Source organism: Sus scrofa, chromosome 5, assembly GCF_054392235.1.
Source record: "Sus scrofa isolate SSC_HxYL_T2T_F1_AM1 chromosome 5, Sscrofa_HxYL_maternal_Yorkshire_Landrace_v2.0, whole genome shotgun sequence".
Taxonomy (NCBI): Eukaryota; Metazoa; Chordata; class Mammalia; order Artiodactyla; family Suidae; genus Sus; species Sus scrofa.
In genome coordinates, this window is record NC_139387.1 from 23,933,955 (window position 1) to 23,956,623 (window position 22,669).

The following is a 22,669-nucleotide window of genomic DNA, read 5'->3' on the forward strand; positions in this document are numbered from 1 at the left end:
GTATACACACACAAAGGAGTACACTAATTATATATATATATATAAACAACTGAATATTAGAAATGTTATGCTATGTAAAAGAAGCCAGATACGATATTATACATACTCTGTGAATCCATTTCTGTAATTCTAGAAAACACTAAACTATTGCGACAGAAATATGATCAGTGGTTTTAGAGGCTAAGGATGAGGAGAAGTAATTGACTACTGAAGTGTTTTGAGGGGACTTTTTAGAGTGGTGGAAACATTTTTATATGTTGATTATAGTAGTGGTTGCATAACACTGTATATGTTTGTCAAAAATCACTAAATACATACCCCAAAGTTCAATTTTTGTAGTTAAATTCGATCTCAGTAATCTGGATATGACTCATTTCATTTTTTAGGCTATGGGTAAGATTACATGGATCGTATTGTCCAATCTGATAGCCCCTAGCCATCTGTGGGTATATACATTTAAACTTAAAATAATGAATATTAAATTCATACTGAATTTAATTCATATTTCAAGTGCTTAAAGCTATAGGTGGCTAGCGGCTATCAGACTGGACAAACTTAGTTAGATCATTGATATTTAGCTTTTGTCTTTTCTAAGGCATACATTTAATTATACCAATTTTCTATAAGTGTCTTTAGGTAGTTCAAAACTTTGATATGCTACATTTCATTTTTGAGTAGTTCACAATTTTCTCCAAATTCTTTCTGATTCCTCTTGCGAATAATTGACTATGTACAAGTATATGACTTAATTTCCAAATATTTGGTGACTTTCTAGTCCTTTAGTAGCAGTCCATCAGAGTACAGATCCCCGGTATTTGAAGAACAGAGTCTTTTTGCCTATCTTGACTCCTGCAAGCTGGGTGCAAACTGCTCCAAGAACACATGCATTGCTGCGAGCCATGGGGTTGAAGGGTTCAGGGAGGTTTCCTGTTAGTGGGCTAGGAACTGGAATTACAGAAATTAACAGAAATTCATCATCTCAGCCTTCTACTGGAAGTTGCCAGCATGCATAGACTCTAGAGTTCCAAACTGACTACATGAGACAGATTCTGCCAAGACAGGGAAAGAGGGGCTTATATATGGCTTCAATATTAATTGGAGCGATAACAAGATAGGGAAGAATAATCAGGCCAGAAAACAGGGAATCAAGATCCAGGAAAATTAATTTGCCTTTTGACTCTCATTTTCCCTGTGGGAATTACTGACTCCTAAGTGATGACTGAGAAATGGAGAAGAGCTCAGTGTTTTTGACTAGTGCCTGGCTCCAGAGATAGGGCACCTCAGAGGGACTGGGTGAACACTTCTAGTTTTAGATCAAGAAACTTCGGTAGGCAAACTCTCACAGGTACTAGGTAGTTCCGCTTCAAATCATCTCAATATGTGCATTTGGACCAAGGTTATCCTGGATTACTAAAGGCATGTGGTACCTAGCAAACTCAAAAGTTAAACATTTCTGGAGGAATGGTCATGATCTTAAGCCACATTTTCTTCAATTGCACATCAAATAAATACAATGGAATAAGCTCTATGGTGCTGGATTAATGTACCAGTGCTTGTTCATGTTATTCAACATCTAGTGAGAGATTATAAAAATGAATATAAGTATGAATATATATTGTGTGTATCTGTGTATCTGTGTTTGTGTGTATATATATTGGTGTGTGTATGTGGGACTCTGTTAATCTGTCCACTGTGAGGGCCTGGGAACATTGATTCTGTGTACAAATGAGTGCATAGAGCATTCATAGAACCTAGATCTTCCCTTCAAAATAATTTTCTTCACTAAACACAACTAAGACCCCTTCAAGAAATGGCTTATGCCAAGGTTGGTACAGAAAAGGTACAAGATGATATCACAGCAATTTCTGGTGCCAGAAAATAAAGAAGCCTTTAAAAATTGAGGGGGCATGATAAAAGGACCAAAAAAAATATCTTGAAGTGACTTATACTGGCCAACTCTGGGGCAATTGAGCATTAAAATAAGTAATAATAATAATGAGTAAAATTGGAAGACATAAATGTGTAATGATGTAAATTATCTATAAACTTGAAATTTTTCAATGGTTCAGCTATTTATGTAGTATTTAACGTACCTACACAAAATAGTTACTATTTTTATTTATTTTTTATTTTTTATTTTTTTGTTTTTTAGAGCTATGCCCTGGCATATGGAAGTTTCCATGCTAGGGTTTGAATTAGAGCTATAGCTGCTGGAGCTCACAGCAACACCAGACCCCCAACCCACCGAGAAAAGCCAGGCATTGAACCTCCATCATCATGGATTCTAGTCAGGTTCACTTCCACTGCACCATGACAGGAAGTCAAAGAGTTCCTAATTTTAAAGGTAGAAGAGTAGCTCTATGGTGGACAGTCTTATAAATAGCTATATTAATCAAGAAATAAAGTCTCATCATCATCAATAATGGGAACATTATGAAATAGCACAATATCTGATAGGATCCAATGAGAAGGTATCATCGTTTCTATGACATTTCTGCCAAAGGTTCATAAATTGAATAGAGTCATGCAGAAACTTTAGACAAAAACTGAAGGACATAATATATAATTACTGGGAAATGATTTCCAAACAACATCCTTGAAAGTTAACAGAAGACTAGGAAACTATTCCAAATAAAAGGATACTAAAATATAAAAATTAAACAAAACATGCAGTTCTAAATTAAACTATATTCTTTTTTTCTATAAAGGGAAAATATTCTACATTTGGATAAGATTGGAGGATTTGATGTTAATACCATACCATTATTAACATCTTGATAATAATGTTTTTATTGCGCTTAGCTAGTAGAATATTCTTTTTTTATAAATACACATAAGTATATGGAATGGCAGATGGAGCAACAAGTGGCTTAGGAATAAAAGATCCTTGTTATGTATTTTTCTTTATGTGTTATATTGTTTCAAAATAAAAGTAAATAAGAGTCATAATCCAGTTAATGAAATTCCAATTTACTGCCTAATGGAAACAAGAGAGGGGTTTCCGTTTTAGGTAAACTTTCTCACCAGTAGAACTCATCACTTTGTCCCATGGCAGAGGAATATCTGAAATTCTTGTTGGCATTAAATATTTTAAATATTTTAAATATTTTAAATAAATCATCTCTTGTTCTCTTTTGAGAGAACAGCCCATCAGTTTTGTAGTTAAAGCACTTCACAGGGGTTTTTTGCTTGATTTTTCTTTAATTCTTTGCTTTCTGTTTCTTCTCTTTTTCCTTTCTTTACTTTTTTCTTTCTTTTTTTAAACTTAACTGGTATGTCCTTTCTGAAAGCAGTCTCCAGAGGGCATTTCTTTTGCTTTCCTCTTTTAATTTCAATTAATCCCCTGTGCCTCTTATGGGCAAAATGATAAAACTGCAGCTTTTGTTAGTGTACAATTTGAAGCAACAGTTGGTTGTGGCAAATTTTAGGTTCCTTTCATTGGGGGATTTCCTAAAACATCTTTTCATTTAGAGTACAACATTTTCAATTAGAATTTTTATGAAATATTTTTTCTGTTTTTAAAAAAATAGAAAATGAACCTTCTCTGACATAAAAGAATATTCTAATTAAATTATCTGTACTATCTATATCGTGATTTTTATGTATGTGATTAAAAGTGAAAGATTTTAGCATGTGAACATAATTTCCAGATTGTATCTCTTCTTTGAATCCTTCTCCAGAAAAGCACTGTAATTAAATTTACTCTTCAAACAACTGAATAGTTTATAATAAGAGTGAGAATATTTATCATTTATTTTTGGTACTTATTCCTATCATAGTCCCATAGGAGGAATTATATTAATATAACCTGGAAGTGGTAAGTCACATATAATTTAGTATATATATATATGTCTAGGTCAAAAAAAAAAAAGCCATTCTGTAAATACAAGTTAGGTAATTTTCACTGACACTTGAATTGTCATATTTTCTTCATTTTTATACAGATGCAATATTCAGTTCTTCCTGAGTAAATAAATGCAGGTGATTAGGAGAAAACTGATATATTTAAAACCAAAGGAAAAAACAATTTTAGGAAATGAGACAAAGAAAAAATGGAAAAATATAACATTGGGAGAAAATAGTTAATGGCATATATTAGAATATTTCCATGACAGAGAAAATATGTAACTATTATTATTTTTATGTGTTCCATATCTTTAATAAGTATTTTAATGAGCTATGAATTTTTAAATAAATACTGAAAATTGACACTGGTATAACTGTCAAGATGTTACAAGAAATTTTTCAGTTCTTTATGAAATATACATAGAAAATCATTTCTAGTAATACTTATGTTCTGTGTAGAACATTTAAATAGAATTCAAATCATTGGGAAATTATCAACTAAAATTTAAATTATCTTTCAGGTTGAAATGGAGAGAAAGAAAGAATTTAGTCTGGTTATAAAGGAGCAGCCAATTTGAGGATGTTTATGCTAACAAATGATGTAATTTTAGGTATCCTTTGTCTTGTGAAATTGTATCAAACTTTTAAGCTTATTTACATGTCTGAATTATTTTTCTGTGTCTACAGTTCTTAAGATGTCTTGTTACATCAGATTTTGGAGCTGTTTCCTTCTATCTATTTAATAGGTCTCAAATCTGAAGTGAAGAACCAGTCAGGAGAACTAAAGTTCATTCTGCTGGGATTGACTGATGACCCACAATTGCAAATGGTGATTTTTATATTTCTCTTTCTAAATTATATGTTGAGTGTGAAGGGGAACCTATCCATCATCCTTCTTATCTTGCTGGATCCCCGTCTCAAGACTCCCATGTATTTTTTCCTCCAAAACTTCTCCTTCTTGGAAGTTTCATTAACCACAGTCTGCATTCCCAGATTCTTAATAAGCATCATAACTAAAAACAAAATAATTTCCTACAATGGTTGTGCATCTCAGTTATTCTTTTTCCTCGTATTAGGTGTTACAGAATTTTACCTGCTAGCTGCCATGTCTTTTGATCGTTATGTAGCAATCTGCAAACCCCTACATTACCCAATCATTATGAGCAAAAAAGTGTGCTACCAACTTGTACTTAGTTCATGGGCAGCTGGCTTTCTGCTTACCTTTCCACCAGTGGTCTTGGGATTGAAACTGGAATTTTGTGCTTCCAAAGTAATTGATCACTTCATATGTGACACTTCCCCTGTGCTGCAGATTTCTTGCACAGACACTCACCTCCTAGAATTGATTTCATTTGGGTCAGCTGTTGTAACTCTGGGGGTTACATTGTTGTTAGTGACTCTTTCCTACACATATATTATCAAGACCATTCTAAACGTCCCCTCTGCCCAGAAAAGGTCAAAGGCTTTCTCCACTTGCTCTTCTCACATGATTGTAGTCTCCCTTACTTATGGCAGCTGTATCTTTATTTACGTGAAGCCATCAGCAAAGGAAAGGGTGACTTTATCCAAAGGAGTAGCAGTTATCTATACCTCAGTTGCCCCTTTATTAAACCCCTTCATTTACACTCTAAGGAACCAGCAAGTGAAACAAGCCTTCAAGGATACACTCCAAAACGTTGTTTATTTCAATAAATGAGGGAAAAATTAAGTTTAAAATATTGAAGAAAAAACCAAAAATTGTTATTCATTTTAAAATGTCCTTCAATTATTTAGCCTTCTCAAAACATTTTAACTAAGCCTTTTAATACAATGCCCTTTTTCTTCCTAATACTGTTTATTATTATCATTATTTTTTATGTTACACTGAGTCCTTTATTCAAGTTATCAACACAAATGTTAAATTTTATCTATAATACATAGTACTGACCTAAATAAAATAATTATATATTAATCATAAGAGCATTTTACAGACATATGTATAATAGCATATACTACCACTGGGATCTGAAAAGTACTTTAAATGTAACTTGCTGGTATCAGAAGCCTGATAATTCAGTTTTATACTTTTGGCTAGTCATCCAAGGTTGAAATTTAGATGTATATGTGAGTTTGATCAAGTCTCTCAAATTCTTTGTTGCTCAATCTGTCCAGCTGTGAAATACATGTAATAATGATAACTCTACTTTTATAAGGTTCATTTGAGAATGAAATGAGACTCTCTCTATAAAGTAATTCAGGATCTGCCTCTGGTCTAGACTGTACCCTTAATAAGTATTAGCTGCCCTTGGGTGAAGATGTTGCTTCATTTGAGATAATATTCAGCAAAGGAAGAAAAAAAAAGGCAGCCTACAAATTGTAAGAGACTTGTATGTCCAAAACTGTACCAGATCCCTACTTGGTAAGTTTAAAGTCCTGAATATGTGGAATGAATAAGAATCGCCCACCAGCTTAGCGTATTTAAATGCAAAGTCCATATTCTCATCCCTAAAATATGTTTTCGACTTAACTGGAACACAGAATAGGAACACAGTCTACTAGGTGATTCTGCGGCTGATGATTCACAGGAGAGTGTACTTTTTTTTTTTTTTTTTTTTTTTTATTTTCCCACTGTACAGCAAGGAGGTCAAGTTATCCCTACATGTATTGTGTACTTTTAAAATCTAAGAACCTATGTAATCAGGTATTTCTTTTAGAAAGATTCCTCTGTTGACTGTTTTAAGGATAGGTTTTTCAGATGTTGGAGTCAGGAAGACAAGAGCTAATGTTTTAACTACATGAGTTATTTGTGAGTTAAAATGCAATAATGGCCCATGAATCCAAAGCTCACTGTGATACCTCTGGAGGTATTTAGAGGAACAAGCTGAAGGAAGCTGTTAAACCTCTGGATCTCTGGAATAAATTAAAGGAGATTTTAAAAAATGAGTTGAGTTTTCTTGGGATTTTCCCTCTGCTCACTCCTGCACATACTTATATGTTTAATGCCTTTTAAGAAAGAAGTATTATTGATATACTGTCAGATAAAAAGAGGCCTTCAAAAAAATCCCCCAAATATATAGATGTCCATCCTGCATGTAATATTCCATCAGGGAAAAATAAGTGAAAAAAATCACTAAGGTAATTTTTTGATAGTATATCTATTGTCCACGAGTCCCTGGTAGAAAAAATTGAAGTTGAGAGTTGTATTTTGGATCATTCTACTATTTTTAAGCCAGCATTGTTATCAATCTGCTTTTCTATGTTGAAAATAAGGGAGTGAGTCCACGTTACTATATTCAAGGTCTTGAAATCTTCATCGACCTAGAGTTTACTTTCCAATAAGTTCTTAATAAAACACTAAACCCTTATTAGATACTTGATTTGTAAATATTTTTTGGCTTCTTTGGCTTGTATTTTCACTTTCTTCATTGTGTCCTTTGATCACTACAGCTTTAATTTTAAGTCAAATTAGGCCATTTTTTCTTTTGTGGTTTGTGCTTTTGGTGTCATCTTTAAGAAAACATTGCCTGATCAAAGTTACAGGGAGTTATGAACCACAGTTTCCTCTATGAGATTTATCATTTTAGTGCCCATATTTAGGTCTTTCTTTTCTTTTGAGTTGATTTTTGATATGGTGTGAGACAGTGATAAAATTTTTCTTTTGCATGTAGGTATCCAGTTATAACCTTGGTACCTTTGTTAAAAATCAGTTGATCATTAATGTCTCCTATAGGGCTCTTTGTTCTGTTCCCTTGATCTGTAGGTCAACTGTTAACGCCAGTATCACCCTCTCTTGATTACTGTAGCTTTATAGTAAGTTTTCGAATTGGAAAATACTACTCCTGCAACTTTGTTCCTCTTTTTCAGCATTTTGGCTATTCTGGGTCCTTTTCAATTCCCTTGCAATTCCATATGTATTTTAGGATTAGCTTGCCATTTATGTGAAAAGAGTGGTTGAAAGTTTCATAAGCCTTACACTGAATCTATAGATCAGCTTGGGAAGTAGTGCCACCTGAAGTAACAATATTGTCTACAATCCATGAAAACCAAATGTTATTTTCTTTGTATAACTTTTGCACTTATTTTGTTCAATATGTATAAACTAACTCCTCTCACCGAACCATTAAAAGACCAAAACCTCAACAAATATAAGCAAAAGACTTGACTAGACATTTCTCCAAAGGTATACAAATGAGAAAAAGCAGATGAAAAGATGCCCAAGATTAGTACAGTGGTTAGCAGTCATTAGAGAAATACAGACGAAAACCACAGTGAAATACCACTCCACAGCCACCAGGATACATAGATACATAAATGTAATTAGTGTTATTTATGATGCTCAGAAAGTGGAACCCTCACACATTGTTGCTACATATGTAAAATGGTGCTGCTATTTGTGAAATGTTTTGCACTTTCCTTAAAAAGTTAACTGCTGAGTTACCATATGATTCAGAAATTCAAACAACATTATGCCCTTAAATCTGATAGCTTATGAGTTCCCACTGTGGCTCAGCAGGTTAAGAACCTGACTAGTATCCATGAGGTTGCAAGTTCAATCCCTTAACCCTCAGTGGGTTAAGGATCTGGCATTGCTCCAAGCTATGGTGTAGGTAGCAGATGAGGCTTGGATCTGGCATTGCTGTGGCTGTGGCATAGGCTAACAGCTGCAGCTCCACTTCAAACCCTAGCCTGGAAACTTCCATATGGCATAGATGCAGCCCTAAAAAAAGAAAAAAGAAAAAAAAAATCTGATAGCTTACATGAAATTGGCCAATTTCTGAAAAACACAAACCCTAAAACTCACTGAAGAAGGCATGAATATGTCCCTATTTCTATTTCAGAGTGTGACTGTGTAATTAAAACTCTTCCCATACACGAAAATTTTAACTTTTTATTTTCTTTTAAGGCTGCACTTGCAGAATATGGGAATTTCTGGGCTAGGGGTTGAATCAGTGCTGCTGGCCTATGCCAAAGCCACAGGAATGCAGGATCCCAGCCACATCTGTGACTACACCACAGCTTGTGACAATGCCAGATCTTTAACCCACTAAGTAAGACCAAGGACTGAACCTGCATCCTCATGGATACTAGTTGGGTTCTCAACCACTGAGCCACAATGGGAACTCCACAAACTTTTTTTTAATATTACCCTAATGTGAAACCAGAAAACTTAATTATAAGAAGAGGAAACTACTACAGCTCAATCAATGTCTCCCATGAACACTGATATAAAAATTCTTAACAAAATTTGATTAGTCATTTATATATATATGTGTGTGTGGATATAGATAATAAATACATCACAATAATTTTTAATTGTATACTTCTTCTTGGCTTTAGATATACAAAGGTGAAGTGAACAAAGCCCATTGTTTTAATAAGTAGCTTTATAATAGAAACAGACAAATGTATAATTAATTACAACAAAGTGAGATAAGAGTACAAAGTTTTAGGAAGGCAGAGAAGAGACAGCACTTAATCCTGGCTTTGCAAACAGGAAAGATTTCAAAGATTACATGAGATTCAGATAAAACCTTAAGAAAAGTGTGTGTGTGTGTGTGTGTGTGTGTGTGTGTGTAAAAGAAAGAAAGAAAGAGAGAGAGAGAGAAAGGAAGAAAGAAAGAAAGAGAGAGAGAGGGAGAGAAAATGCCTAGCAGTTACAAGAAATGGTGTGCCACTTGATGAGCTCAAAGTAAAGTTCACCCAGGGCCTGGGTTTCAGCAAGATGATACACATCTTTCAGTAAGATGCTATTTTAAGAATGACAGAAAGGGGGAAGTTCCCATGTGGTGCTGTGGATTAAGGATCCAGCATTGCTGCAGCTGCACCACAGGCTGCCACTGTGGTGTGGGTTGATCTGTGGCCTGGGAACTTCCACTGCCATGGTTAGCACCCCCACCCCCAGAAAAAAAGACTAACAGAAAGGGAAATAACTGTCCAGAACAATTACCTGAATTAATGAGAATGTTCTATAATCTGTGTTATTCAATACACTAGCCACTATGTGCTTTTAATTAATTCATAAATTTAATTAAAAAAATGACTCATGCAACTTGAGACTTACATTGTGAAACTTACAATCTAGCAAGAATGACACTTTGGTAGCAATTAAAATACAATTATTACTGCAAAGAGGAAGCACTGCACATTACAGAAGCATAGAAGAGTTTGAGAAAATCGAAGATTCAAAGAAGAGTGTCATAAAGAGTAAAATTAAAGTAGAAGTGAACTGAAGGGCCAAAGAAACCACCTCCAGGAGGCAGAAGAATGTATATGACTGTGCATCTTCTGAAGGAGAAGAGAAATTGTCAGATTATTAAAACAAACAAACAAACAAACAAACAAAAAACACAGTTATGTGCCAATGAAAAAGTGAAGATGGGTGGCATCAAGTGAGTCTGAATGGTAGGAGGGGGTCAAATCGCACAAGGCTTGGCCCTGTTAAAATTAGACACTTTATGTTAAAGGCACTATGAAGACTTTTCTATTTCTGGAATATCAGAGGTATGATTTTCTCAGACCAAGGTGATATTTCAAAAGATGCAGTCACTTTTCTAGCTGAATCACTACATGTGCCTGTTATTAATGAGACTTCTGGGCTAGAAACTTTATTAACAGGGGATAACCTGACATCAACCCTCTTGGTAAATCACTGTTCAAAGTCTTCCATTGGCTCCAGCCCACTGATGTCAGGGCAGCAGGATATTCAACTGAAAAGCAAATAAAAGTATCCATCATATTTCATATAATAATAAATGCTGGATGTATTAAAGATGAAAATGTAAAAAGCCAAGCCACAGAAGTGTTGAATATAAACAAATATGTACAGAATTTTTAAATATGTGGATGTCCCAAGAAGAATAGGTCACTAAGAATTCATGATAGACTGTACAATATTTTAGAGTTGAATCATACCATAAAAAAGTCAAAAAAGAAGGATAGGCTCTGAAAACATGTTGCAACAGGTAAGACATGCAGGGGTTTTAAAGCCTCAAGGAGATGGCTGCCAGAACACCCCAAGAGAACATGTGGCCAGTGACCATTTCAGAGCCAGCTCTCCTACCAAAGCCACTGGGCACAGGCAGACTACATAGGGACGCTCCCACACGAGGACATGGCTTCCAGACTGGGGGGTAATTAACTATTTCACCTAATTTCATAGAGGCAAACAGGGAAAATAAAATAAAATGAGAGGACGGTGCTATATGTTCCAAAGGAAAGATAGAACCCCAGAAAAAGATTCTAATGAAATAAACATAAGTAATTTACATGATAAAGAGTTCAAAGCAATGGTAATTAAAAGGAAAATAAAAAACACTTACTGAACTTGGAAAAGAAGAGAGGAACACAGAGAGAATTTCTTTCTTTTCTTTTTTTCATGGCTGCACCAAAAGCATATGGAAGTTCCCAGGCCAGGGACTGAGTGGAGCTGCAGTTGTGACCCACACCACATCTGCAGCAATGCCAGATTCTTTAACCTACTGGGCCAGGCCAGGGATAGAACCCATGCCTCAACAGCGACTTGAGCAGCCGTAGTCACATTCGTAACCCTCTACGCAGTAGCAGGATCTCCCATAGTAAGAATTGCAACAAAGAACTAGATAAAAATAAGACTGAACCAGTCAGAGCTGGAGAATACAATAATAAATAAAATATATACTAAAATGAATTAAAAGAGGATTATGAGATCCAAAAACACTCAAGCAACCTAAAAGAAAGAATACTGGAAATCAACCAATCAGAACAGCAAAAAGAAAAATAATTCCAATGAGGATAGTTTAAGGGACCTCTTGGACAACATCAATTGTACTAACATTCTCATTATGAAAGTTCCAGAAAGAAAAGAGAGAAGGGGCAGAAAATATACTTGATGAAATTATGGCTGAAAACTTATCTAAAGAAGGAAATAGATATCCAGGTCCAGGAAGCAAAGAGAGTCCCAAACAAGATGAACCCAAAGAGACTCAAACCCAGACATGTATCTTCACTAAAATGGAAAAAGTTGCAGATAAAGAGCAAATTTTAAAAAGCAGTGAAAGAAAAAAAAAGAACTTTGCAAGCCAGAAGGGAATGGCATGATATGGTTTGAGATGTAAAGCACAACATGACCAATATAATGAGCAGTGCTGTTATGTTACACAGACATGTTAGGAGAGTAAATACTAAGTGTTCTCATTGCAAGGAAAAATATTTTTCTGTTTCTTTAATTTTGTATCTATATGAGATGGTGGGTGTTTAATAAACGTTTCCTGAAGTTTGTAAGTCAAATCATGTACGCCTTAAACGTACACAGTGCTGCACGCCCATTATACCTCAGTACAACGGAAAGAAAAGAGTTTAATAGACGAAGTCAGAATTCTATACATTATTGACTGCTTTTTGAATAAACAATAGTATTTACACACTTTTACCTGTAAAAGGCATAACATACATCTCTATACTACTGTAGCATGGTCCTCATTATATACTGATAATTATTGATCTATTGATTGATGTTATAGATAAAATATATCCTCATTATGTATTGACTGATGAAACAAAATGGAAAAATGTATACATACTTCCCTAAGAAGGGAAAATATTAATTTGCATATGCAATAGCTTATGTTTAAAAAATAAACAATGGACATATAAATCAAAGAACTTTTTAAAAAAAGAGTTCCAGGAGTTCCCGTCGTGGCGCAGTGGTTACCGAATCCGACCAGGAACCATGAGGTTGCGGGTTCGGTCCCTGGCCTTGCTCAGTGGGTTAACGATCCGGCGTTGCCGTGAGCTGTGGTGTAGGTTGCAGACGCGGCTCGGATCCCGCGTTGCTGTGGCTCTGGCGTAGGCTGGTGGCTACAGCTCCGATTGGACCCCTAGCCTGGGAATCTCCACATGCCGCAGGAGCGGCCCAAGAAATAGCAAAAAAAAGACAAAAAAAAAAAAAAAAAAAAGAGTTCCATTTAGAAAAAGAAAGAAATAGGTTGGAAATAGCAGTGTTTGAAGACAGACTTTTAAAATTTTATGTAGTTTGACTATGTGATTTTGTAACTATATGGATTAGTTACAAATCCATTAAATATACAGAAAGATTCTCTGAAAAATAAAATTGACTGGAATAAATATAATTAAACATGTATTTAGTTGGTGAGATAATCACACAAAGCGGTCTTATTCAAAGAAATCTTAAATATTGTAATTGTATTATACATCCAAGTGGGATTTAATCTGAGGGCACAGAATAGTTAAAAATACTTTAAACTGTCCCTAGGTAGGAATGATCTTGTGGGTGCTAGTGCTGTCATTGTTATTCTAATTCCGTTGTCTGTGTAATGCGAGGGGAAGAAGCAAATGACGATTGATGTGATTTACAGTTTTGTCTAATTCTACTGATAACTAGGTTCTCATTATGAAAGGAAATACAAATGTATGAAAAATAAAAAGGGTTTTGTAAAAGTCCAGTAATCCTAAATTGGAATGATGCATTTTAGGATGCACTCATGAATATTATAGCTTTTAAAAAAATACATATTTGCTGGCTCGATCCACTAAAAATACCTAGAAAGGGCAATCAATCTCACAGCAATGATCAGAAATAGTACCCAGATTCTTATCTTAACATTTCCTTACCAATGTAAAGAATACTCTTTGAGTCTGGGAAAACATGCCATTTATGACGGGAAGGAAGCTATCAAAGAGTAAAGGTGTAATGTCCGAAAGAGTGAGAAGCCAACCAAATAGCTGGCTAAAGCGCTCTCAAGAAGCAGTGATGTCACTTACTAACGTGACCTAAATACAAATTTGTAAATCCATGTGTTCATAAAGATGAACAAGAAGACACCAGAGAACCAACTCTGAGTACTGAAAAAGAAATGAAGTAGACATCGTCTGGCCTTTTCTGCATAAACTGTAACAATGAATAAGCCACTGGTAAGTGGCAGACTACGAAAAGAGCCATTTGATAAGACAATAAAGTAGTGGCTCTAGCCACTCATCGACAATCGATAATGCAAAAAAATCAATATGATAAATAAAGGCAAAGGCCAAGATGAACAATAAGATGGACAATACTGGCACAGCAATTAAATATGGCTGTTGATAATAACTAAATTAGTTAACTTAAGTAATAGCATTTTTTAAAAACTGTGAGCACAATGCATGCATTATAATACTTATTATTTAACTTAAATTAGGAAATAACCTTGTTTTTGAAGTCCCAACAATAACAAAGCCTCAGGATAAACAACAGAAGGTATACATGTAGAACATTTTTATGTACCAAGAAGACGACTAAATATAAAGTACATTAAGGGTTCTACTTTTGTGATTTCACACTTATTTTGATTGCTCATGAAATAGTAAATAATTGCGACTAATGGAAGTGACTGTTTGGAGAAGTCAACATTCAGGTCCTCTCTGGGACACAAAGATGTGTAACCATTCTCAAGGGAGATTCACTATAGAGGAGAGATAGGTGGCTGCCCAGAGTGGCTTCCAGAAATCCCTCCTGGTCTATGATATGGCAGAGATGTGGCCTGGACTTTGCTTTGTTCCCAGGAGATCAGTGCCTGACTCTCTTCTTAGGCCAAAACACCTAGACTCAAAAATGTGATCTATTAGTGCAACCAGAGTGACGCAAGATCTAAGAATCTACACTCATAATATCCAGTGTTGCCATATCCCTGGCAGTTCTTTCTTTAGATATTGTTTCTTAAACTTCTAGACCAACATGATTGAAGTGGATGATAGTATATTTCCACAACTTCATAAGGTTTCCGATATTCTACTTTCATTTCCTGAACTATTTCCTAAGAATCATCATAAAACAGAGAAAAATTTAATCACATTTGCTTAGTGTGACTTTTGCAGGTGTCTGGCAGAGAAGCAATGCTTTTGCATTCTATTATTCACAGCAGAAATACGGCTGTCTGAAATATGGAGAAGGTAGCTGTCATGATTTTAGCAAGCCAAGTACACAGAATGTATATTCAGCAGAGCTGGAAATTAATTGAACAGGTTAGGATGGTGAGGAGAGGTTTTCCTATACATTTCTGGAATACACCATAGGATCAGTTGTCTCATGCAACAGATAAATGTGAGGCAGAACTACAAGGAAGTAAAACATTTTTTATGAAAGTTTATTAACTAAGAGAGAAGGATGTTTGAATGGAAAATGCACTAAGCTACAAACTGGGTGAGAGAACTGCTAAGATCTGAGGCAAGTACTTACTTTTCAATTTGTGTATCGGTGCAAAGTGAAAAATAGGTAAGTACTGCCAATTCATTTAAGCACAAAAATAAAAATGTTTCTATATATACATTCCTAGCAATCATGGGAGATGTCAAATATCAATGATTTCAATGGAATTATAAGACAAATCAGTAAGTGAATATCTTCTCTATTAATTAAATAAAATAATTAGGAGATTTATTCTATTTGTTGTAAATACATATACAATATGTATAGAATGTTCTCATCTTTATAATTACATTAATGAATATTAATGTAAATTAAATTAATTAATAATTAAACATTTAAAGTTTATTTTATTTGCTAAGAAAATCATTAATTGATTTATTTCATAAAAGTAATCAGTTGTTACTTTATTCTTCTAAGTTTCATTTTTATTTTTGATAGAAGTGAGATCATCCATTTCTGTTTTTAGGTGATAATATCTGCTACTATGCACATCATAGAAAAAAGAAAAATGCATATTTATATGATTATTTCAACAAAAATTCAATGATTTGCATAAACAAAACAAAGCAAAAAGCATTGATTTCATTTATCAATTCTCAATAATGTGACTTATTGTATGAGGTCTTCTTAACTTCTGCTACATTTAAAATAAGAAAACTAGAACATAAAGCAGGAGTCACGAATATGTACTATGACAATGCAAAGTTGATAGAAATAACACCTTCATGAATTATAGAGAATACTTGGGAACCGTATCAATGATGATATTGATCTTGATGAATGATATCATTCCTCCCCTCCCTTTAATATACTCTCCACCTAAATATCTTTAAAAGAAGAAAAGAAAGAGAAAAAGAGAAATGAACCACACGGTGATCACAGAGTTTGTCCTCTTAGGCCTTTCGGATGATCCCGACCTTCAGGTTGTGATTCTCCTCTTTTTATTTGTCACATATGTATCAGGTGTCACTGGAAACCTGACCATCATCACCCTGACCCTGGTGGACCCCCATCTACAGACGCCAATGTATTTCTTCCTCCGGAACTTCTCTTTCTTAGAAATCTCCTTTACTACTGTATGCATCCCCAGATTTCTGGGCGCGATTATCACCAGGGATAAGACTATTTCTTATCACAACTGTGCAGCTCAACTCTCTTTATTTTCATGGGTGTGACTGAGTTTTACATTCTAACCACCATGTCCTAGGACCACTATGTTGCCATCTGCAAGCCTCTTCATTACACGACCATCATGAACAGGAAACTCTGCATCCTGCTTGTGCTCTGTGCGTGGCTGGGTGGGTTTCTGACCATTTTCCCTCCCCTTATGCTTCTCCTCCAGCTGGATTACTGTGCTTCCAATGTCATTGACCACTTTGCATGTGACTATTTCCCCCTTTTGCAATTGTCTTGCTCAGATACATGGCTCCTAGAAGTAATCGGTTTTTACTTGGCTTTGGTTACCTTGCTGTTCACCTTGGCCCTAGTGATTTTATCTTATATGTACATTATCAGGACTATTTTGAGAATCCCATCTGCCAATCAGAGAAAAAAGGCTTTCTCCACCTGTTCCTCTCACATGATTGTCATTTCCATCTCTTATGGAAGCTGTATATTCATGTATGCTAGTCCCTCGGCCAAAGAAAAGGCATCACTGGCAAAAGGAGTAGCTATTCTCAACACCTCTGTTGCCCCCATGCTGAACCCCTTCATCTACACCCTGAGAAAACAGCAAGTAAAACAAGCCTTCAAAGACATGCTCTATAAAGCAGTATTTTCTGCAAAGAAATGAATATTGTGGTTAAAAAAAAAAAGACACTCTAAAGAGCATTTATTAAATCTTGAAATTCCTCACTCTCTGAATAACTACACTTACTCTTTTTATTCTCTTCACACTCCGCATTACAGTTAATATAGCTTTCCGATCAATTTGTTCCACCTCCATGCCTAAGTGTCTCCCCTGCATTGTTTACCGACATTTGGAAATATAGTAAAAGTAATTTCTCCTTCAGAATCTTCTGGAAATTAAATATATTTCTTTAAGAGATACTTTATAACACGAAGTAAAAAATAGCTTTAATTCTGTTAATATCAATTCCTGAAAGGTATGTATCCTGTCACATTGTACTTCAAATGTAGTGGTTCAAAATTAGTGTGTAATTTCTTGGGTATTTTCAGATGAACATTGATATTTTCCTAAGGTTTAAAGAATCTACATGTTCTGTATTATTGTACATTAAATTCAGTCCAAAAATATAATATGTACTAGTGCATTGCACTTTAAAGATAAGAGTTTTATACCTTGTGAAATTGAGTGCATACTTTCAAGATAAATATTGATCAGATACTATATATTATTTATAGGGTATTCATGCTATCTATAATTTGGGGATAATATTTTTTAAAAAAATTCAAAATAAAGGCAGTGAAACTAAAACACTGCCACTTTCCTGAACCCAGTGAGCATCTTTATGAAACATACTTTGAATTCTTTTTCAGGTGTTTATATACCTCCATTTTATTGGGGTCTGTTTTGGGAGATTTATTTTGTTTCTTCGACTGTGCCTTTTTTCTATTTCTTCACATCCCTTATAATTTTCCGTTGTTGTGGATCTACACATTTGACAATAATCACCCCTCCCAGTCTTTTTAAGCTGGCTTTGTTCAGGTGAAACCATCAATATTCAGCCCACTCAGAGATTCTGGGGGCCAGTGAAATCTTTTTTTGAGAAAGTATCTTTCCAGATTTGTGTTTGGAGATTCCTAACTACAAAATCTTTGTCCACTTGTATATGGAGCTCATAATCTCTGGCTCCCTCATTTCTGTGTGCTGTAACAGCCCTTAGGCATCTAGAGTTTGTCAGGTCCCAGAGGGGCTCCCAGAGAAGCTACACAGACCACAGTCCTCCAGAAGACCCTGAAAGGCTCAGGTGTGGGACACATGCTCCCCACCACACACAACTTTTTCTTCCCTGGGAAAGAGTCACTGAGTTGTGCTGACCTCAGTCTGCTGTAAATGGGTCCTCTGGAGCATAACATTTTCCAAAGAATCCCCTTACAGGGTCATAAATTTTACTTTCTTTAAATTCCATCCTTCTAAATTAGTTGAATCTCACTTCATGGCTTAAAATATGATCAGAGGTTTCTAAACATTTCTTGTACACTTGAAAATTATACGTAAAAGTGGTTGAGTGCAGTGTCCTACTTGAGTCAGTCAGTCTACTCAAGTTCAGTAATCACATGATTTAAATCTGTACTTTTACTGTTGGTACCATTACTGAATTATTTAAATCTCCCCAAACAACTAAGGAGCTGTTTCCTTCTGTTTGTAGTTTTGTCAAGTTTTTATAAGTGAAAATATTAACACTATGCTTTTATGCAGACACAAATTTGCAATTGTTACATCTTTTTAAACATAGCTTTTTCTCATTATGAAAATACATCAATTCTTCTCTATCAAGTATAATTTTTTCTGTAATACGGGCATTGACGCATACTGACATAGCTACACCAGTATTTTAAAAATATATATTGCTTACATGGCATACATTTTATCTATCAATCATTTACTTTTGAGTGGATACTAGCATATTGTACAGATTCAAACTGTGGCCTGGGAACTTCCCCATGCCATGGGCACGGACATTTAAAAAAAAAAAAAAAGTAGACATTCAGATTGGCTATTTATTCTTGTGTGAGAAAGACTAATTGTGCCTTTCAAGAAATTAGTCTCAGAATTCCTGTCATGGCTCAGCAGTTAACAAACCTGACTAGTATCCACAAGGATGAGGGTTTGATCCCTGGTCTCACAGTGGATTAAGGACCCAGCGTTGACCTGAGCTGTGGTGTAGGTCATAGATGCGGCTTGGATCCAGCATTTCTGTGGCTGTGGCGTAGGCCAACAACTGTAGCTCTGATTTGACCTCTAGCCTGAGAACCTCCAAATGTTGCAGGTGCAGCCCTAAAAAGACACACACACCCCAAAAAATGAAAGAAATAAATTAATCTTTCTCTATTGATTTCTTTTCTATTTTATTGATTTCTGCTCCAATTTTTACTACTTCTTCTCTTCTGCTTAACTTTGCTTTAATTTGGTCTTTTTCTAATTTCCTGAGGTGGGCATCTTAGATGATTGATTTTAGATTTTTTTTCTTTTTTATATGTGCATTCAGTGCTATAAATTTATCTTTAAGCGTTGTTTTTGCTGCATGCCACAGATGGTGATAAACTGTGTTCAGTTTTTTTAAATTTAATTTCAAAATATTTTAAAATTTATCTTCAGATTTTTTTTTCCGTTTTCATATGTTATTTAAAAGCATGTTGTTTAATCTCCATGTATTGGGGGATGTACTAGCTATATTTTTTTAATTGATTTCTAGTTTAATTCCATTGTGTTGTGAGAAGCAGACACTATTATTTCAAAACTTTAAATGTGTTAATGTGCACTTGATGGCCAGGATGTGGTCTGCCTTGGTAAATATTCCATGTGAGTGTGACAGGAATGTGGATTTTGCTGTTTTGAGTGAAGTATTCCATAGATGTCAATTTCATCCAGTTGACTAATGACATTGTTGAGTTCATCTTTGCCCTTATTGATATTCTATCTGCTAAACAGGTTCACTTCTGATAGGTGGGTGTTGATGTATCCAACTGTGATACTGTATTCATCTATTTCTTTTTGTAATTCTATTAGTTTATATTGTTTGATTATCTGTCATTAGGTGCATACACAACAGGAATTTTTATGTCTTCTTGGAGAATCGCTACTGTATCGTTATGTAATGCACTCCTTGGTTTCTTCTAACTTTCCTTGCTTAGATGTTTGGACTGTCTAGTTAATATAGCTACTCCTACATTCTTTGAATTAGGGTTAGCATGGTGTATTTTTCTCCATCCAATTACTTTTAGTCTATATGCATCTTTTTATCAATGGTAGGTTTCCTTCAGGCAACATATGGTTGAGTCTTGTTTTTTGATCCATTCTGAGAATCTTTGACTTTTTATTGGTAAACTTAGACTGTTGATGTCCAAAGTGACTACTGATATAGTGGGATTACTATATCATTACTATTTTCTATGTTACACCCTTTTCTCTATTCCTACTTTTGTTTTCCAGTCTTTCTTGCCTTTTGTTGTTTACTTGAACATTTTATATGATTTCATTTACTCTCCTTTGATAGCATATTGTTGCTGCTGTTTCTCCTTTCCCTTCTTCCTTTTTTATGTTATTTCCCAACTGTTTACAGTACACATTACAATTAATTAAAATTCATTTTCAAATCAGACTTTTCTACTGCATGAATCACGTCAGTACCTTAACAGATCAAATACCTAGTTTTTATTTTACCTTTACTTATTCCTTTTCTCTTGCTTTTTTAAAATTTAGAGATCTGAGTTTCTGACATATTATTTTCCTTCCTTCTAAAAAATTTCTTATAACATTCCCTTCAAGCTGTGTGTACTGACAATAAATTCACTTAATGTTTGTTTCTCTGAGAAAATCCTTATTTCTCCTTTAAGAGATAACTTCACAGAGTGCAGAATTACAGGTTGGTTGATTTTTTTTCTCTCCACTATTTAAATACTTCACTCCACTCAATTCTTGTTCACATGGTTTCTAAGGAGAACTTATATGGCATTCTGCTCTTTGCTCTTCTATACCTAAGGTATTGTTTTTGTTTTGGCTTCTTTCAGGATTTTTTCTCTATCTTAGACTTTCTTTTCTTTGTAAAATGATATGCGTCAGTATAGTTTTCAATATTTCTTCTCATCAGTCTTCTCTGAGCTTCCTGGATCTGTGATTTGTTGTCTGATATTAATTGCGAGAAATTCTCAGTCCTTTTTGTTTCAAATATTTCTTTTGTTACTTTCTTCCTTTCTTCTCCTTCTGGTATTTCCATTATACATATGCTACTTCTTTTCTTGTTGTGCCACAGTCCTTGGATATTCCATTCTTTTTTTTTTTTTTTCCCCACTCTTTCTCTTTGCTTTTAGTTTTTGAAGAGACTGTTGACATATGTTATAGCTTGATAGTCTTTCCTCAGCCATATCCTGTCTACTAATGAAGTCATTAAAAGCATTTTTTTAAATTTCTGTTACAGTGCTTTCTAATTATTGCATTTCTATTTGCCCTTTTAAAATTTTAGAATGCTGTTTCCCTTTACAGTCTGTTCTTGCATTCTGACTGCTTTATCTGATCAAGAGCTTATCATATTAACTTCAGTTGTCTTAAATTCCCAGTTTGATAATCCTAACATCTTTGCCATGTCTGGTTCTGAATCTGTATCGTCGGAAAAAAAATTTTTTTTTTTTGCCTTGTGGTATGCCTTCTACATTTTTCTTAACAACTACGTGTAGTATCCTGAGTAAATGGTACTAGTTTAAATAGGTCTATAGAAATGGAGTACTTAGGTGTGGAGTGAGGGGAAGCATTCTCTGGTCCTATGATTAGGTCTTAGTTTCATGTAAGCCCATGTCTCTGGACTATAAACTTCACAAGTGCTCCTTATTTGTCTTCTCCCTGCTTAGATGGAAAAGAATGACCACAGTGGGTTTGATTTGGATATTTCTTCTCTCACATGGAAGGCTGGAGGGTACTAGAGTTGGGTATTTCTTTCTCCCAGTTCAATTAGGTTTCGACAATGTGCCAGCTGCTTAAGCATTGGTTAACTATTTTCCTTCAGGGAAGACCATTTTAGGAACAGAATGCTCTGATGTGTTTCAAAATGGCTCCTTTCTTCTGCTCCCTGCCAGAAGCATTAGGTGATTTTCTGTAATGTTTATTTCTGAACTTGGCCATGCTCCTGGAAGCAAAACTCACAATTTTGTGGAGGTTTCATTTTATTCTGGTCTCTTTACAGCTTTTTTTTGTTTTGTTTTGTTATAATTTTTAAAAATTTTTTTTATTACTCAAATGAATTTATCACATCTGCAGTTGTATAATAATCATAACAATCTGATTTCACAGGATTGCCAACCCACAGCCCAATCACATCCCCCCACCCCCCAAACTGTCTCCTCGGGAGACCATACGTTTTTCAATGTCTGTGAGTCAGCATCTGTTCTGCAAAGAAGTTCCATCTGTCCTTTTTGCAGATTCCACATGTAAGTAATAGCATATGATGTTGGTGTCTCATTGTATGGCTGACTTCACTTACCATGATAGGTTTTAGGTTCATCTATGTTGTTAAACATGCCGGTATTTCATTCTTTTTAATGTTTGAGTAATATTCCATTGTGTATATGTACCATCTTCTTTGTCCACTCTTCTGTCGATGGACATTTAGGTTGTTTCCATGTTTTGGCTATTGAAAAGAGTGCTGAAATGAACATTGGAGTACCTGTGTCTTTGCAAGTCGCAGTTTTCTCTAGGTAGATGCCTAGGTGTGGGGTTGCTGGATCAAATGGTACTTCTATGTTTCCTTTAATGAGGAATCTCCATACTGCTTTCCACAGCGGTTGCACCAATTTACAATCCCACCAACAGTGTACAAGGGTTCCTTTTTCTCCACCCCCTCTCCAGGACCTCTTGTTTGTGGACTTTTGGATGATGGCCATTCTGGCTGGTGTAAGGTGGTACCTCATGGTGGTTTTGATTGGCATTTCTCTAATAATGAGTGATGTTGAACATCTTTTCATGTGTATTTTGGCCATCTGTATATCTTT

At 35.0% G+C, this 22,669-nt stretch overlaps 3 protein-coding genes across 3 annotated transcripts in view; all 3 read left to right on the plus strand.

Moving 5' to 3' along the window:
* LOC146403237 (olfactory receptor 6C3-like) overlaps positions 1–22,669 on the plus strand; it is a 555,083-nt gene that overhangs the window by 54,001 nt on the left and 478,413 nt on the right. The gene's annotated exons all lie outside the window — the stretch shown is intronic.
* Positions 1,811–6,880, plus strand: LOC146403239 (olfactory receptor 6C6-like). The gene is made up of 2 exons (XM_085024868.1): positions 1,811–1,840; positions 4,559–6,880. The coding sequence occupies exons 1-2, from the start codon at positions 1,811–1,813 to the stop codon at positions 5,540–5,542; spliced, it is 1,014 nt and encodes a 337-aa protein (XP_084880994.1). The 3' UTR covers positions 5,543–6,880.
* Positions 15,841–18,951, plus strand: LOC100623545 (olfactory receptor 6C3). Its single transcript, XM_084955926.1, is given in 2 exon segments — positions 15,841–16,156; positions 16,159–18,951. Coding segments are annotated over 2 exon segments (930 nt in total). The 5' UTR covers positions 15,841–15,864; the 3' UTR covers positions 16,797–18,951.

Excerpts from the sequence above, each read along its gene's own strand:
- LOC146403239 (XM_085024868.1), top strand. The coding sequence starts at position 1,811 with ATGGCTTATGCCAAGGTTGGTACAGAAAAG. Across the intron at positions 1,841-4,558 it reads CCAAGGTTGGTACAGAAAAG|ATTTTGGAGCTGTTTCCTTC; the intron begins GTACAAGATGAT and ends TTGTTACATCAG.